Raw genomic sequence first — 17,406 nt, 5'->3', positions numbered from 1 at the left:
TCGGTATTTGCTGCAACCAAGGCTTGTTGTGTGTCCAGTCCGGCACACAACTGACGTGCCCAAGAGGGACTTCAGTATCACAGAGGCCAACACCAAGAGTGTCCCTGCTGTCCTGTTTTCTCTTTCGGTAACCAAAGTCAATTGAGAGCCTCTAACTGCTGGCAAAAACACCTCTGCGCCTGATTCCCACAGCCAGAGTTCACAGAAACCGACACTGTCCCTGTGCTCCATAGACCCTCAAAAGCTGAGCCCCCCTTTGCGTTCTGCCAGACATGTTCCTCAAGTCCCCACTTGTAGTGTTTTCTTGTTACAGGTTTGCCCCATTGACTTTACCTAGTAGCGCTTGTGGCGACCAGCACCTCTGCACCTGGACACGCCAGGGCTGATAGAACCAAACTGCTTGTGGTTCCATGGACCTTGGCCCCTAAAACAATTTAAGCTCAAGAGATCAGCCCTAACAACCGTTGCAAGTATACCTATGCAGTGTATCTTTCTCCCATCAATTAATCAATCAGGTTGTACTTGTAGAGGATGATTTGTCACCTGAGAGGGCATCCAGGCACTTGCAGCGGACCTCAGTCAAAGAGCCAGGTCTTGAGCTCCTTTCTGAAGTGGGTCAGCGAGGGAGCAGTGCAGAGGAGGAGGGATTAAGCCATGCTTTTGGCAGAGAGATTGGAGAAGGAGGGTCCTCCGGCGTGGCAGCTTCCTGTGTGAGGCATCTGTCTGAGGGCGAGGTGCGCAAAGTGGAGGTTCCTGGCAGGGTCGGTGGAAATGTAGGTGGTGCTTCATGTAGGCAGGTCTTAATGGTGGAGGACTATGTAGGTGTGGGTCAGGACCTTGAAATGGCATCCCTTCTGGACTGGGAGCCAGTGGGGGTCTATGAGGTGCTGGGGTGCTGGACGATGTGGGTGATGATGTGAGTGATGTGGGTTCTCTCTGGCAGGTTGAGGACCAGTCTGGTGGCTGGGTTCTGGATGGTCTGAAGAATTTGCATGAGTTTGGCGGTGGTGCCTGCTTAGTGTGCGTTGCCGTAGTCAAGTGGGCTGGTGATGAAGGCCTGTGCCACTCTCTTGCTGGTGCTAGTGGGGAGCCACTTGCAGATTTTTGGGAGGGTGTGAAAGCAGGGTGAGGAGACTGTGTTGCCCAGACCTTTAATGGAGAGTTCACTGTAGAGGATGATGCAGAGGTCTCAGGCGTGGTCTTTTGGTTTGGAGGTGGTTCCGAATTCTGGCAGCCACAAGGAGTCGTTCCAGAGGGCGATGTGTTTGCAGAAGATCAGAATTTTGTCTGTCTTGAGCTTCAGGCAGTGTCCTTCATCCAGGCTGAGACACTCTTCATACAGTTGTGGAAGTTAATCTTCGTCGCCGTGGGGTCGGCTGAGAGTGAGCGGATGAGCTGGGTGTCGTTGGCATAGGAAATGATGTTGATGTCACACGATCTGACAATGTCTGGGAGTGGTGTCATGTAGATTTTGAAGAGGGTTGGGCTGAGGGGTGAGCCTTGGGGGACACCACAGATGGTGTTCTTGGCTTGTTATGTGATGGGAGGGAGGTGGACTATTTGGGTGCATCCCGTGAGAAAGGAAGCCATCCATCTTGGCGCATCTTCTTATGCCGATCTGGCGTAGGCGGCAGATGGGTGTATGGTGAGAGACTGCCGCAGGCTGCGGAGAGGTCAAGAAGGATCAGGGTGGCTGAATCTCCTCTGTTGGGTAGGGTGTAGATGTAGTCTGTCTTGGCGATCAGAGCTATCTTGGTTCTGTTCCCGGTTCTAAAGCCTGATTGGGATGTGTACAGTAAGTTGTTCCTTCTCCTGGTGGTCTGTGGGTTGAAAGTTGATGGCCTTCTCCAGAAATTTGGTGGGGAAAGGGAGTAGAGAGCTGTAGCTCGCTGGGTTCTGCAGAGGGTTTCTTGAGGAGGGATCTCACCATCGTGGATTTCCAGGAAAGGTAACTTGTCATTAATACGTTGAGGATGGAGGTGAATTGGCTGCTGATCTCACCTTTTCCGAGGATAACATTACCGCGTTCGAGGATCATACCTTAAAACCTTTATTTCTGCATTTTACTGTTTTTATGTAAAATGATAACTCTGAAAGTATTTGCCTGATTCAGGTGATCTTTGTGTCTAAATTAATCTAAAAATCTGTTTTTCTAAATTGGTCTTGATTTTTTTCTTGAGTGTTAGTCTCATTTTCTGTGTGCACAACAAATGTTTAACACTACCCTCTGTTAAGTTTAAACTGCTTGATCACACCACCATAATAGAGCACTTGGGATTACCAATTCAAGCCCTGTACACCAAGAAGGGTCTTCTGGACTATTTGCATGGTGTACCCCTACATAGGTGCCCCACATAAATAGACAGCTTCCTACAACACTTACCATAAATATACTTACCTTTTGTTGTAAAGGATTCCATGGTAAAGGTATACGTGTAGTAAAAGCATTGCATGGTAAAGGGTGTGTGGTAAAGGATCCCTTTGTAAAGACAGTGTTGTAAAGGCTCTCTCCTGTACTAACCACCTTACTAACTGCAATACACCTTTTGCTCACCAACACTTGGGTTAGGATAAAACTTCACTTCATGGGAAAGTTTGTACAAATCGCGGCCTAAAGATAGGTTCTGTATTGGCCCCTCTTCAACCTATATTCAGATGCCTTGATACCAACTATTATGCTACCAGAGCTTTTTCTCCAGAATTAAGTGATATGCACCTACAGGCATTATAATACGCAAATGATACAATGCTATTTCATCATACTCCCATTGAGCTTCAGCACTCACTTGATACCTTAAATGAGTAGAACATCAGTAAACTTGATATTTAAAAAAAGTACATATGAACGATCGGAGAAAAAAACTAAATAGGTGTCTGTCAAAACCAACCATATGTGACAAAGCTGCCAGTTTCAGGCCTAGAGATGTAGGATTCGGCACTTATGATAACAAATTCGGAACATGTAAGTCAAATAAGACTCTAGTGGGATCTTCTGGTTTAAAGCAAAATTCTACTTCGCTTTTACATATGGATCACAAAACTAATGGGGCCAACACAAAGAGCTCAAACAAATAATTGGGGCCTCCCAAGTAGTTCCCCCTGCTTCTCAATGCTCAAATTTGGTTTAGTCATTTGTCAGGGATTTTAGATCTTCGGTTTGTCAAATAATGTTTGCGATTAAAAAAAACTCTGAATAATCTAGAACGTTAAAAAGAAATTGGCAAAAACTATGTTCCCAACGTAAATTTCACTCTGTAGATGTTCATCAAAATTCAAACCGAATTCTTTCCAAATTGATGAATTAGAAAACGAGCATGAATTGTACTTAATGCAAGATCGATTGCGTGATTGCTTTGTAAAGTATTTGAACTCTGTGTAGAAGGTTCTATAATGATGGTATGCATTTTGTACCGAATTGTAATGGTTTAATCAATCACACATTGGAATGAAAGATGTATGAATATCAGTGTGTTTTTTTTGCGCTACAGAAGTTTTGAACATAAGAATGTTTGCATCTCTTTTTTGGTCAAATTTCTGTTTCTATTCAAATTGTCATGTCTTCCTCATCACTAATGACATTTTATTTTAACCTTGCAGGTTCTCTTGAGATGGATACTCCTTCGGAGCCTGTGAACAATCACCATGCACATACCCACACTCCAGTAGATAGTAGGTATTCATGACTTGCACCTTTTGTGTAGTGTATAAGGTGAGTTGAATAAAAATAATAATGAAAAATGCTTCATATTGTATGTACAGAAAGGAAACATAATCCAGTTTCTCACCAAACTGTCACCGACCACGTTCCTGAAAAGAAGTTCAAGTCTGAAGCGCTCTTATCTACTCTAACCTCAGATGCCTCCAAAGAGAACATTCCGGGTAATTGGAATAATATATCTAACTTTGTATTCAGTTATGGATGCATGCATGTATTGGTATTTATGTAGCATGAACCTAGGTGTGAAAAGAGCACTGCACATAACCTGAGGATTAGGGAGACAATTTACGAGATTGTGTACATCAAGTGGGGTTGTATATGCATTTTATGCACGTGGAGATTTAGTGATTTGTCCAGAATCCATTGATGAGTCTAGCGCCAAGGCAGTTATTTTAACCTGGGTCTCATGATTGCATGGTGTATAGTTTGTACTTATCTAGCCATTCCCCCTTCATCCATACCTTTAGGATATGTTATGCATCAGGATGAAAATAGAGCTCTTTGGTGTAGTATAGATCAGTTTCTTAAAAAAGAAATAAATAAAGGCAAAGTTTAGACACAGCTGACTTTACCAGTCCACTTCTTGCTCTCTGCTAGAGATTTTGATTTGCTAAAATGTTTAGCTGTCTTTTTTTCTAATTTTTTTTCTTGAATCTGTCATTTATTATTTCCTTTTGAATGTGGCTTTTTGATCCCATAGTAACATTTGTCCTTAGACAGCTCATGTCAAGATTTATTTTATTTATTTATTTATTTTTAAAGTTTTATATAGCGCGAACAAGATCTTCGCAGATATCAGAGCGCTTTACATAGAAGGGTACATGAGGGAACATAGTCAAACAAGTAAATCAATAGATCACACAGTACAAATAAGTGACTGCAAAGCCAATCATGTGAGTAATAAGACAACTCAAACACATACGTAAAGGTGTCAAACATGTAGTACAGATCGGTGCTGGGTGTTAATAGGGTTCGAGATAGTAGTTCAAGTGTATTTAGCCATGAGGATAGCTTTTACTTCTTTTTTAAAGAGTGTAGTGGAGGAGATAAGCCTGGTTTCGGGAGGGAGTGAGTTCCAAATCCTAGGCGCCATTCCTGAGAAGGAGGGCTTGTATGTTTTTTCCTTCCGGAATCTTCGAGGTTTCAGCAGAAGATTGTTTGTGCCTCTCGTGTTTCTAGTTTCCCCAGAGATTGTCAATTTCTGAGCGAGGTAGCCGGGTGAGTTTAGGTGTACCGCCTTGTGTGTCATGCAGGCGATCTTCAGATGTATTCTGGCTTCAAAAGGCAGCCAATTCAGGGATTTCAAGTCAGGGGTAATGTGGGAGTGCTTTTTTGACCCAGTGATGAGTCTCGCTGCAGCATTTAGAGAAGCTTTTAGTGGTGCGGTTGTAGTTAGGGGGAGTCCGCAGAGGGCGGTGCTGCCGTATTCAATTCGTGGGATGACTAGTGCTTGTACTGCAGATGCTTTACTGAAGATGCTTTCTGTCATTTCTGTTGTGCCTTATTTGAGTGTTGACTGCATGGATCTGAGCAGATTCTTTTCTAATTAACTTGACAGCCTTCTCCCACCTTTACACATTTACACATCCTAATGTCAACTGCATTTAAACATGTAACCTCAAGGAGGCACCATAAGCATTTACCTTGATTAGGGGACAGACTATGAAGGAAGGGCCTGAGGGGACCAAACCATTAGTTGAGTCTTTTTTGCCCTCCTCTAGGAGTAAACAAGCCAAATCCTGGTGGGAATGAAGGCTCTTCTAGGTCCTACTCTTTTCCTCTGTAATGCGTGGAGATCTTTCACACTCTTACTAGAAGTCCCGATTAATATGGCAAAGGAGATTTTACAAATGTCTCACTCTGCTGCAATAGTCTTCAAGTCTGGACAGGTCTTGCAATGCGTCTGCCTTTTTGTGCCCTTTTCGTTTCACTCTCCAAAGTGTTGTTTTAACAGCTGTACGCATTAACAAATGTCGTCTGTGAAAAGTTTCTGTTGTCCTTACCCTTCTCCTAGACAAGTAGTCTTGGTTTATAAATTCCATAGGGAAAAGGTGTTATCACTCCCCTTCTCATTATCATTCCAGGATGTGTAGAAAAGTCTCTTGCAGTTCGTGGCCAGACGTGTAGCTTCTCTATTTCCTCGCCATGATAGGTTCAAGAACTAGCATGCTCCCACTAGGAGCACAACATTTCCCTGCTCATCATCTGATCCCAACTTGCACAACTGCTGGGTAAACACTCTAGGTGACACAGCAGAATTTTAATAATTATCACGGTGTATCAGAGATACATGAAACACTGGGAAAGCGAGTGAGAACACACCAAACTTCTCCATCTTACACCAGGCAAATAGAGAAACCATCTTGGCATGATTAAATCATATAGCAAATACTGCAAGTTATGTGAAGTTATTTATTTAAAATTTGTATACAGTCTTTAACCAAAGATATTGACATCATCAGATTAGACAAAGTGTGTAAATTTTTTTTTCAATGTGCCATGTCTCTCTGGTTACAACATGGTTTATTTCTGTCACTCAGTTTAATATTTGATCAGGCGAGGCCAGAACAAAAAAGGAATTATCCTACACTTCAGTAGGCTCTTTGATATCTGTTGTAATAACCTTTTACTAGTATCCATATAGATGAATGATCATCACACTGTGGGGGGGGGGGGCCCTCTTTCCTTTTGGAGTGGGGTACACAGTGATATCCTGGGGCCACACGGCTGAAGCAAGAAGGAAGACTGAAGCACTCAATCACTTCAAAAGTGTCTTTGAGAACTAACAACAATTTGCTGATGTATCTCACTTTTTTTTCCAAACATATTTTATCGTAGGGTTATCATAGAACACCATAAAGAGAATTTTTTTTACAAGCATTGGCAATGCCAGTGGATCCAACATTTTTATGCTGCACCCTGCACTCCCACAGGTACACCGCTCAACCTGCACTCACATGTGTACTGGGAGCAGTAGTAAGAACCAAGAAAGAATGTCTGTCTGTACTGGTTCCTTGGAACATGAGCACAACTAAAACTACAGAAGAGGAGGAATGAAGTGGAGAAGTGTAGCTCAGGGGTTAGAGGCGGCAGACCCGGAAGCTGAGATCGGCCCTGGACCAGGGTTCAATTCCCTGCCTCGGCGGGTCTTGGGCTCAAAAATTCCACGGACTCGATAATTCTCGCTCCGGTGCCTTCTCAACTCACGGGTTCACACTCTGCGACTCTGGGCAGTAGTTTGCTTAATCTCCACAACGGCCCCTCGCGGCGGGATGCCTGGCTTTCACCTTGTGGATACCCTGCCGGGGTTATCTCACAGGGGAATACCAGGATGGGTTCCCTAAGCAAGCGCCGGGAAACCCACTGCGGGTAGCTGTGCGCTATACAAGTTCAAATACATTTACATTTACAAGTGTATGTAGGGCTGAGAGCTCAGATGCTCAGGGCAAAAGTGGCAGCAAGTGCCTTGTGCACCATGCATGATCTCTTAAAACAAGATATTCTTTTTCACTGATAAACTGAGGACGAAGTCCAACCAGGGTTTAACAGAAGTGCCATGAGGTAATTTCAGAAACCGAATGGTAGCTGTACTTGGCTGAATCTGCAGGCATCAGATACAATATTTAGGTAAGACCAGAAAGACAGCAGGACTATAATTCAAATATGATGAGAGATCTGCCAGGATCACCAATCTTCATTCGAATCAATGGCAAGAAGAATTTACCTTAAGCTCTTGTGAGTGGGTCGAGATCCACTGACTATCAAATTGAAGTCCAGGTCTGCGGATGATTTCCTTTAACAAACACCATAATTTGATCAAATTTGGCATTTAAATTCAAAAGGCTTTTTCGTCATCAAATGTGTGACTGAAGCAAGACTTATCCAAGATCAAGGGGAATTTCAGTTTAAATTTTTTTATAGCAACAGTGTACTTGAAAAAAAAAGTAAAGGCTAAAGAATGAATTAAAGCACCTAAAGAAGTTAAATACAAGTTAAAGAAATTCCTGATTATTCAATCTCCAGTGTTTGCACTTTTAAAATAAAAAGTATGTTATTTCACATGCAACCTAAATGCTTAACAAGAAATTACAAATGTATTCAAGGCAATTGAGGCCTCTCTTGCTCTACCTGAACTAGAGATCTGTGTCAGAATGGATCTTAGTTTCATACAATGTATAGTCCCGCCCTAAGGTGTTATTTTAGGGGCTTTCATCCTATTTTTGTCAGTTCTCAATATAAAATATTTTCCTCTATATGGCACTGTTCAGTTTTTTAAAGTTTTTATTTTTAGGTAGCCACAACATATTGCAGTTTGTGCTACCCACTACTTCCATTTCCATGTAAACCCATTGTTTTTGAGAATCCGGTTGTGTTTTTTTAATTTTATTTAACAATCACATATAAAATATTAGTCCGCTCTCTGTCTTTTGTGGATAGGATAGGATTAGGAAGTGGTTGATTAATGTATAATAGTCTTGGCAGTATATACATTTTAATGCTTTTATTCTAACATCATTTCTAAACAATGGTTGCCACCTATGAAAGTCCCTTTTATTTTCAGCCAGTTGTGACAAGAGACCATAAAATATATTTTTCTTTTGGTCCAGCGAAAGGGGAATATAGCCCCCAACCTCTCATGGGTATTCTGTTAAAAACCTAAACATAACATTTCTAATTTATCACAGTTCACCTTGAACCCTGAAATCGATCCATATTTTATATAATATAGCTAGGACCACTATTGTCCTCTAATGAAAAATTTTCTAGCTAACGTAACGGAAAGTTTCAATTCTATTAAGGACTCGGAGGCAAGGATTATGCCTTCTTTCTCCACTTTATTTACAGCAGCGAAGATAACAAAGACTACATTTCCAATGATTCCACAGGGGCATGTAGTCTAACAAGAAAAAAACAGAAACACCTGGTAACAACCAATAGAATGTCCAGACAAAATGTCCAGTCAGGGCCTTGGCAGCCCTCACATAGTCCCTCCACAGTGTCTGTTCCTCCTCTTTCTGAGCGCGTAGACAGCCACTCCCCTCTCTTCAGGCGTCTTGCTTGGAATCCGAGCCTGAGGGTAAGAGGAAACCACATTACCAGAGGAAGTACCGAGGAACATTCGACAAAGTCAATACAATGCAGTAAACCAATCAAACAAGAATAAACCTGTTACCAATCCAACAAGAATAAACCTGTTACTGACATACGGGGAGGGTTCTCCTCCAGGAAGTACGGGCGGGATAATCCTCGCCTCCGAGTCCTTAATAGAATTGAAACTTTCCGTTACGTTAGCTAGGAAATTTTTCATTCTGTGTCATGACTGGAGGCGAGGATTATGCTTGTTCAAAGCTTGCCCACAACCAAGTGTGCCATATTCAAGATCGGTTTGAAATAAAACTGCTTGAATGTGGAATCTGAAGACCAGTCCGCCGCGTTGAGAATGTCCTCAAGCCGCGCACCGAGACTGAAGGCCTTCGAAGACATAGCACCCTTCGTGGAGTGTGCTCCAAACTGGCTAAGGTTGATGCCTGCCTACTGCATCACCCAACGAACCCGCCTGGCAATAGTGGGCGAAGAAACCGCTTTAATCGGTTTTCTCAATGAAATGAGAAGTTGTCTCTCGCCTGGGGGACGGAATTCCTCCGTCGCCTCGTCATAAGCTTTCAGACAATGAACCACACAAAGCTTCGGAGAATCTGCCAACTGAGGATATGAAATAGACCTCGAATGACACTTTGTGCGCCTGTGCAAAGTGAACGTCACACCCTCTGGAGTGAAAACTCTGCCAGAAATATCCAAAGCACGCACGTCTGACACTCGTCTGCAAGAAACAAGACACAAGAGCATGGCCAGTTTTGCCGACAACTCTTTCCTTGAGAGATACCTTTTGTGCTGCCAGGATAAAAACAAATTAAGGACAAGATTAACGTCCCAAAGCGCAGAATAGTGAGGCTCCGGAGGCAACGAAAGACGAATGCCCAGTAACAACCGGCAAACCAACGGGTGATCAACCACCGGTGCTCCATCCACTGGGAGATGACCAGAAGAGATAGCTGACCTGAAGGTGTTGATAGATCGGTAAGCCAGGCCCTCAGAGGCCAACTGGGCCAAGAAATTGACTACGTGGACCACATCCTAGACCAAGGAATCAAAACCCCGTCGCAGACACCAACTGGTCCATCGGTACCAAGCAGACCTGTATCGTTTGACAGTACTGTCTGCCCACGCTTTCGAGATGAGGGACTCGGCTTCTCTCGAAAGGCCAGGGGCTTCCCATTGACCCCTGCAATCTGCCACGCCATGAGCCTCAGCGACTCCGAGGATACTAGAGGGTGAGGAGCTCCGTTCGGACTCAGACGGAGGGAAGGAAACAGGGGGAGTGGGATTGGAAAATCCCAAGAAAGTTCCAGAAGAACTGGAAACAATACTTGCGACTTCCACACCGGGGTGATCACTACCAGCTCTGCCGCTTGCCTGCGAACTTGCGCCGTCACCCTCGTGATCATGGCAAAGGGAGGGAACGTATACCCCTGCTCCGCACTACAGTCCTGGAGAAACGCATCTGTCGCCGTAGCGAGAGGATCCGGTGTCCAACTGAAGAAGCGAGCCAACTGGTGGTCCAGCCTGGACGCAAAAAGGTCCACCGAGAACGGACCCCAAATGTTGCTCTGGCTCCTGAACACCGAGTGGTCCAGACGCCAAAGGCTGGCGTCCCGGAAGTGGCGAGACTGAAAGTCTGCCTCCAGATTGTCCCGACCTGGAAGATATTCCGCCGTGACCTCAACCTGGTTGTTGAGGCAATATTGCCAGAAACTTGCCGCCAGATCCGACACGGCTTTCGATTTGGTGCCCCCCAAATGGTTCACATATTGAACCACTGAGACGTTGTCCATCTTGAGTACCACACAGGACTGAACTGAATCTTTCGTCCAGCACCGCACTGGGAAAGATCCCGCCAGAAGTTCCAAACAGTTTATGTGTAACTTCTGTTTGTCGGGTGACCACAAACCGCCTGTAGAGAGATCCCCGCATCGGGCCCCCCAACCCAACCTGCTGGCGTCTGATTCTATAATCATGTCTGGGGCGGACCCGAAGATTGCCCGCCCGTTCCACGCCTCCATGTGATCTAACCACCATCGGATCTCGGAGCGAGCCTCTGCGGACAAGTCGACTTTGTGCGAATACGGATACCCTTTCCGAGGGAAGTACCCTTTGAGGCGTTGGAGGGCCCTGTAATGAAGAGGGCCCGGGACAATTGCCTGAAAGGAGGCGGACAATAAGCCTACTACTCGGGCCAGCTGTTGGAAGGAAATCTGGGGTCTGTAAAGAACCCGTCGCAGCTCGTGACGGATTTTGGTCACCTTCCTGCCTGGAAGACTGAGCGTGGAAACCTTGGAGTCTGACGAATCCCAAAAATGTAATGTTCTGGGTTGGCTGTAACAGAGATTTCTTCTCGTTTATCACAAACCGAGGTCCTGAGGGAGTGACACAGCCATCTGCAGGTGTTGTGACAGGCGGCGCGGGCAAGCCGCCATCAACAGAAGATCGTCGAGGTACACGATCATCCTGACACCCCTGGACCTTAAACTCCACCGCCGACTTGAGTACCTTGGTGAAGCACCAAGGGGCCAACGAGAGGCCAAAGGGGAGAGATGTGAACTCGTAAGTGAGCGGACCCCAGAGGAACTAAAGAAACCGTCGCTGGGGAGGAAAAATGGGGACCACCAAGTAGGCGTCTTTGAGGTCCAAGCGGACCATCCAATCGAAAGGCCTGAGGACGTCTCTGAGAAGATGGATTCCCTCCATCTTGAAATGGCGATAAACCAGCCATTGATTGAAGTCTGAAAGGTTGATCACCGGCCTCTTGCCCCCATCGGTCTTGTCGACCAGGAAAATGTTGCTCACAAACCCCCGGGGATGCCGAGAAGTGCGGGTAATGGCGCCCTTGCGGAGGAGGGAGGAGACCTCCTCGTCCACCAAAGGCTGTCCTGAGCGGAGAACTGGATAGGCCGTGGCAAGGCGGCCTGCACCGGAGTCCCCTCGAACTCTAAGTGAAAACCCCTCACAGTCTGTAGGACCCATGCATCGCTCGTGATTGTAAGCCACACTTGAAAAGAGCGCGCCAACCTTCCCCCTATGTCTTGTGGGGAAGAAGAAAGAACGCTCACCTGGACTAGAGGCTGCAGCTCCTCTACGGTATCCTCTGCCTTTACCCCTTTTTCCTCGTGTGGGGTAAAAATTCCAGAATCTTGATTGATCCTGGTAGTTTCCGAAGCCCTTCTGGTTCGTCTGACGTTGCTGTTGGTGACCGGCCGAGAGGCCCCTTCCTCGGCCGGCCCCGCAAAAAACACAGGGAAACACCTTCTTAATCGTCGATTGAGCACGGTCAAGGGATGTGAAGGTATTTACAAATTTACCAAGCTCCTTCACGAAGGGTTCGCCAAACAGGCCCCCTTGGGCGACAGCGGCCGCTTCAGAATCCGCCAGGTCTCCCAGCTTCGGGTCGATTTTGATAAGGAGCGACCGGCGGCGCTCAGTGGACAGGGCACAGTTGGCATTGCCCATAAAAATAACTACTTTGTGCCCAGCCTGAAAGGGTTTCCAGGGAGATGAGAGGTCCGACTCCTTAGCCTCCTTGGCCATGTCCAGGATCTTGGTAACGGGACTTAAGGCGTCCAGGAGCTTATCCTGGCAGGCCTTCCAGGATCTGTTGATGCCTTTTTTAGGATCTCTAATAAACTTCTGAAGAAAGGTGCCCATCCTGAGGTCAATCTCTGGTGTAAGGGCAACCTTCCCGTCAAGAGAAGGGCGAGGGCATTGCGCCCGCAGACAGTTACGAGCTTCAATCTCAAGAGGGCGGCGGATATGGGCGGCCACGTAATCCGCCACCTTATCGGAGGGGGACCACTCAGAGGACAGCGGGTGGACTAAATCATTGGGATCCAACATATCCGTCGTGATAGGGTGCTTTTGGGAGGACCCTGGAAGAGCTTGAGGGGCTAGGGGCGTCGGAACCTGACCGGGAGAGGAAGACGGACCTGGCACTGGGGCGGGGAGGGGGAAGGGCAGCTGGCCTACTGGCCATAAAGGCCTGCCTAAGGCGATCAAAAGCACCCCCATCCCCGCCCGCCTCACGGGAACGCTTAGGCGGAGGGGAGCCCAGTGGGTCGTGGGTGACAGGAGCAGCAGCCTGGGAGGGAATAGGAGCAATTTGCTGGGAAAGCTTGGCAAAAGCCTGGTCAATTTTTTGAGATAGCTTATCCTCTAAAGGGGATATGGTCTGGTCAACCGCCTTATAGATGGAGGTGTCCACTGCCTCGTAAAAGGCATCCCCCAGGGCATGTCAGCGAGGGGATCGTCCTCCTCCTCCTGATAGTCCTCACAGTACTCCATGATGGGACAGCGAAGAGCTGCGCAGTATATAACAGAGGGGTACCCCTGGCCTAGCAACAGAGAGGCTTATCGGGCTGGGTGTCAGCCGAACACTTTAGGAGGGCGGAGATCCGCCAATCAATGGGTCCAAGCCCAGGGACAAACTGGCATAAAACTTAATCAACCCTCTTTGTACAGGGCTACCGGCTGGGTAATGTCCCTTTGAGTACTTGTGACCCCTCACTATACAGACCAACCGGCGTGAACAGCAACAGCTGAGAATACAGGCCCTCCCCAGATAGCCTCAAGAGAAGAAAGCGGGGCCAGAGCGTGGGGCACAAGAATCTCGGTAAACCCTTCAATACCGCCGATACAACCACACGGGCGTTCGTCCTCAGCCGGGGCTTCTCACTGACGCGCGCGCGATGTTTGAACCTCCCAGAAGAGAGATCAAACGCCGCGATGCGCCTGCCTCCACATACGCGCTCTCTAAAGGCGGGAGAACCAGAGAGCAATAGCCAGTCTCTGCCGCGTAGGTAAGGGGAAACCCGTAGCCGCGGCACCACCCCTGCCCGCGGCTTCACCGCTGCGGGAGAGGGATGCAAAACTCAACGCGATAACGAAGAATGCCCGCACTGAAAAGGAAAGTAAGATTCTGCCAAGAAGTGCGGAACTCAGCGCAAAGCCAAAATACACAATGCCCCAGCGTGAAGCCACATCAACTATCACAATGCGAAGCACTAAGTCGAACAAAGCGGCGCTTAAGCAAATAAACATCGCAAACACCCTAAAACGGCTAAAACGCAAGGAAAAGCCTGAAGGGTACTTATCTTGCTGCGCAGCAGCGAAGAAAGAGGAGGAAGAGACGCTGTGGAGGGACTATGTGAGGGCTGCCAAGGCCCTGATTGGACATTGAGTCTGGACATTCTATTGGTTGTTACCAGGTGTTTCAGTTTTTTTCTTGTTAGTCTACATGCCCCTGTGGAATCGTGGGAAATGTAGTCTTTGTTATCTTCGCTGCTGTCAATAAAGTGGAGAAAGAAGGCATAATCCTCGCCTCCAGTCCTGACATAGAATCCAGGTTACTCTATGTTCGTAAAATGTCATCTGTGAATGTGGATTTAATGTGTTATGCCTCTGAGGGTCTGTCTAAGCTTTTCACTAGTGGCACTGCCAAAAGGGCATAGAGGGAGGCCCCCTTCCCTGTACCCCTATTGAGTGTGCAAGATGGTGTTTGGTCAAGTTTTAGTGAATTAACTTGCATATCTATTTATCTATCTATCCTTCAGTATAGAGCTCCCCTCCCCCAACTGTTTTGGCTGCACTGATTTCGGGGCAATGGGTGAAAATAATCTTAAATCTGGTAGATTATGAATCCATTTTTTGTGCCCTCAAAGGTGAATTAGAAAACATTATGGTTGATGCGTTTTGGTAAATGCTAATCAATTTCTCTCTAAGGTCATCTCAGACAATCCACTGAATCAAATGCCTTCTCTGCACTAAAGGAGAGTATGATCATAAGAATCTTGCACTTGTTGCATTTCTCGGCTAGATACAGAACTTGTATTTTTTAGACAGTTCAGATTTGATGAAGCTGATTGGTTGTGGTCAGCCCAGAAGGGCATCAGATTCTCCAGACTGTTGGCTGACCCCTTTTGTGATGATATTAAGGTGTGTTTTGAGTAACACATTTTGTGCATAGGATGCGTGTTGGTCCATGGCTTACTCTCTTTTTATGTATTTCAATATTGGCTTATCTCATGGTTGATCTAATCTCCCCATCTCTCCAAAGGAGTCATGTAGATTAACTAGGCATGGTATCCTGAAAGGAGAGTCTCTTGTAAAAGTGTGCGATTATCCTGCCTAGACCCAGGGATTTGGTCAGTTTACCAGCAAATCCTTGATGATCTGTCCAACCTTGTTCTAAGTAATTGACTGCTGTATAGGGGAAGTACTCCTTGGTTTCGCGCACCTTCAATTAAATAAGGAGACACTATTCACGTGTTGGGTGTGGATTCTATTAGCCTCTGCCGTCTGTTCTCTTGCTTGTAATCCTTCCTGTCTGTTCAGGGCTCCATCAAAGAAGAGGGTTACAAGTGCAACTCTATGGGCAAGTGGGTTAACCTATTGGCCCTCAGAGATTACTAAATCCTCAGTTAATTTTGACAAGAATACGTCCGGCATTTGTGGCAGGAGATCTTTCATTGAGCTGCCAAAGGAGGATAGAAAACAGGAAAAATCCATTTTGTAAGAGGGGGAACTAATGTCGTTTTTGCTGATTTCAGGCAGTCATGGATTACACTGTAATGAATTTGAGGCAACGTGACAGTGCTTAACCGCTATGGCTGGTTTAAGATTACCTCTTTCTGACTGGAGGTCCAAACCAATTTTATGGAAATAACCTTTGAGAGCAATGACTTATTGTATTCACAAAACAAGTTAAGGACACCCTACAATCTAGTGTCAGCATTGAATTTTGTAGTGCTGGAGGTTCTACATTTGCAGCATTGGGAAGCATACTTGAATGTTATGAGGGAGATGAGAAGCTGGGGGGGTGTATATTTTTTTTTGTCCTAATTTCACTTTGTGCCATAACAACTTTTCTCCCTAATGGAATGGGCCTTTTTCTTGCTCAGGGAGCATTATGTTATGTTTTTACCCTCCGAGGCCGCTGACTATTTTCAGGTTAACTGACCCAAAGTTGAGTACTGACTCTGGAGTCAGGTGTAATCATTGGCCAGATAGTTTCCTTGTCGCCCTCAGAAAGACCTATTATGTTGGTCTGGTTGGAGTATGATCTAATGCGGACCTTTATCTTGGTTTATTTAAGTAATAGCTGATTGCCCCATCTTTAATCTCTTATCTGAACGATCTTTAGAGTCCATAAAAAGTGTGTACCTCACCAAATCTACACATTCCACCCTGGACGGGGCTAACTTGGTCAACCACTTCTTGCAAATTTCTCTCTTTGCTAGGCGGAGTAAGTAAAGCAATAATTTGCTTTTGTCTTTACTTATTGAGACTGGCTCATCCAAACAGCCAAACATATGATAAATGTGATGCTTAACTTGTTTTCTATTTGCAGGGAATTCCTTATGTTACCCAGATCTTCCCAATAGGATCATATCCCTGGACATGTTTCATCTGCCCTCGCTGCTTCACATTTTCATACATTTTTCAAAGTTCCCTATTCTCATCTTTGCCATTATGTAGGGCATCCAATAAACCCTATGCAAAGTGAACAAGTGGTTCCCTCTTTAAAAAGCAGGCCTTTTTGCACTATGTCTAGACAGATACTTCCCATATATCTTGTAACCCTGGTGTTGGCACCCCATAACTCCTCAGGAAGTGTTAAGTCCCCATATGGTGTGTTTAGAATTAAATAATACCAGGTTGAGACTCCTTTTTCCTTGGGGCTATTTTCAATTACTGTTTTTCCAGGGAGTTTGTGGTGGAGCCTTTGAAATAGAAAGCTTGGAACCAACTCCTCAGTTGATATTTTTTGTGCCTCAAAAGTTTCCCTCCAGTAACCAAGTCCAATTCATCCCAAGATCAAAGCTTCCCCTCATGCACAAGCTGTCCCCATCTATGTATTCCGTCTGTTTTCCTGGGTGTAGGAAGCTGGCACTTTGTGTGCAACTTCAACTGAGCCAACACATCGCTAATTTCAACCTATTAGACGAATTTCAATCTGTCTTCAGACCAGGGCACAGTACCGAAATTACTATTCTTCACATTGTAGATGATGCTCTTCAAGCCCTTGACCACGGCACAACCTGTCTCTTAATACTACTGGATTTATCCTCTGCATTTGACGCAGTCAACTACGAGAAACTACTTGAACGCCTCAAACACAGGATGGGAACATGAGGTACCTTCATCAAATGGTTTGCTTCCTTCCTCCAGAACCGCTCCCAAAAATTCTTAGTTAATAGCAACCTATATGCTCCCTCCCGATAACAATCGGTGCCTCTCAAGGCTCAACTCTGTCCCCTACCCTCTTCAATCTCTACCTCGAACCGCTAGCTGAAATACTCCATACCGCCAACATTTACTTCCACACGTATGCCGACGATACCCAGATCTACATCAGAATCTCATCTCTAGAGGAGATTAACTGTTTGAATGAGGCTCTGAAGTCAACTGTACAATGGCTCGCCAGCTACCAGCTCAAACTGAATGCACAAACAGAGTTCCTGCTCACCTCCCCCCTAAAAACACTACTGACATCCTGGAATGGACTAACTCGATTTCAGTACTTCACTGCACACGACCATAGTGGAATCTGCCACATCTCTCGGCATAACCCTGGACAG

General features: G+C 45.8%; 1 protein-coding gene across 2 annotated transcripts in view; it reads left to right on the top strand.

The window, feature by feature from the left end:
• Positions 1-17,406, top strand: part of ING3 (inhibitor of growth family member 3) — a 200,108-nt gene that overhangs the window by 101,159 nt on the left and 81,543 nt on the right. The window contains exons 6-7 of one of the 2 annotated variants that reach the window (XM_086967020.1): positions 3,598-3,669; positions 3,760-3,879. In XM_086967020.1, coding sequence (XP_086823146.1) covers positions 3,598-3,669; positions 3,760-3,879 — 192 coding nt within the window. Of the gene's footprint in view, positions 1-3,597; positions 3,673-3,756; positions 3,880-17,406 lie in introns of both variants that reach the window. The other variant, XM_086967014.1, reaches the window with a different exon arrangement.

Source organism: Lissotriton vulgaris, chromosome 1_1, assembly GCF_964263255.1.
Source record: "Lissotriton vulgaris chromosome 1_1, aLisVul1.2, whole genome shotgun sequence".
NCBI classification, from domain to species: Eukaryota; Metazoa; Chordata; class Amphibia; order Caudata; family Salamandridae; genus Lissotriton; species Lissotriton vulgaris.
This window is presented reverse-complemented; position numbering and strand designations above follow the sequence as displayed.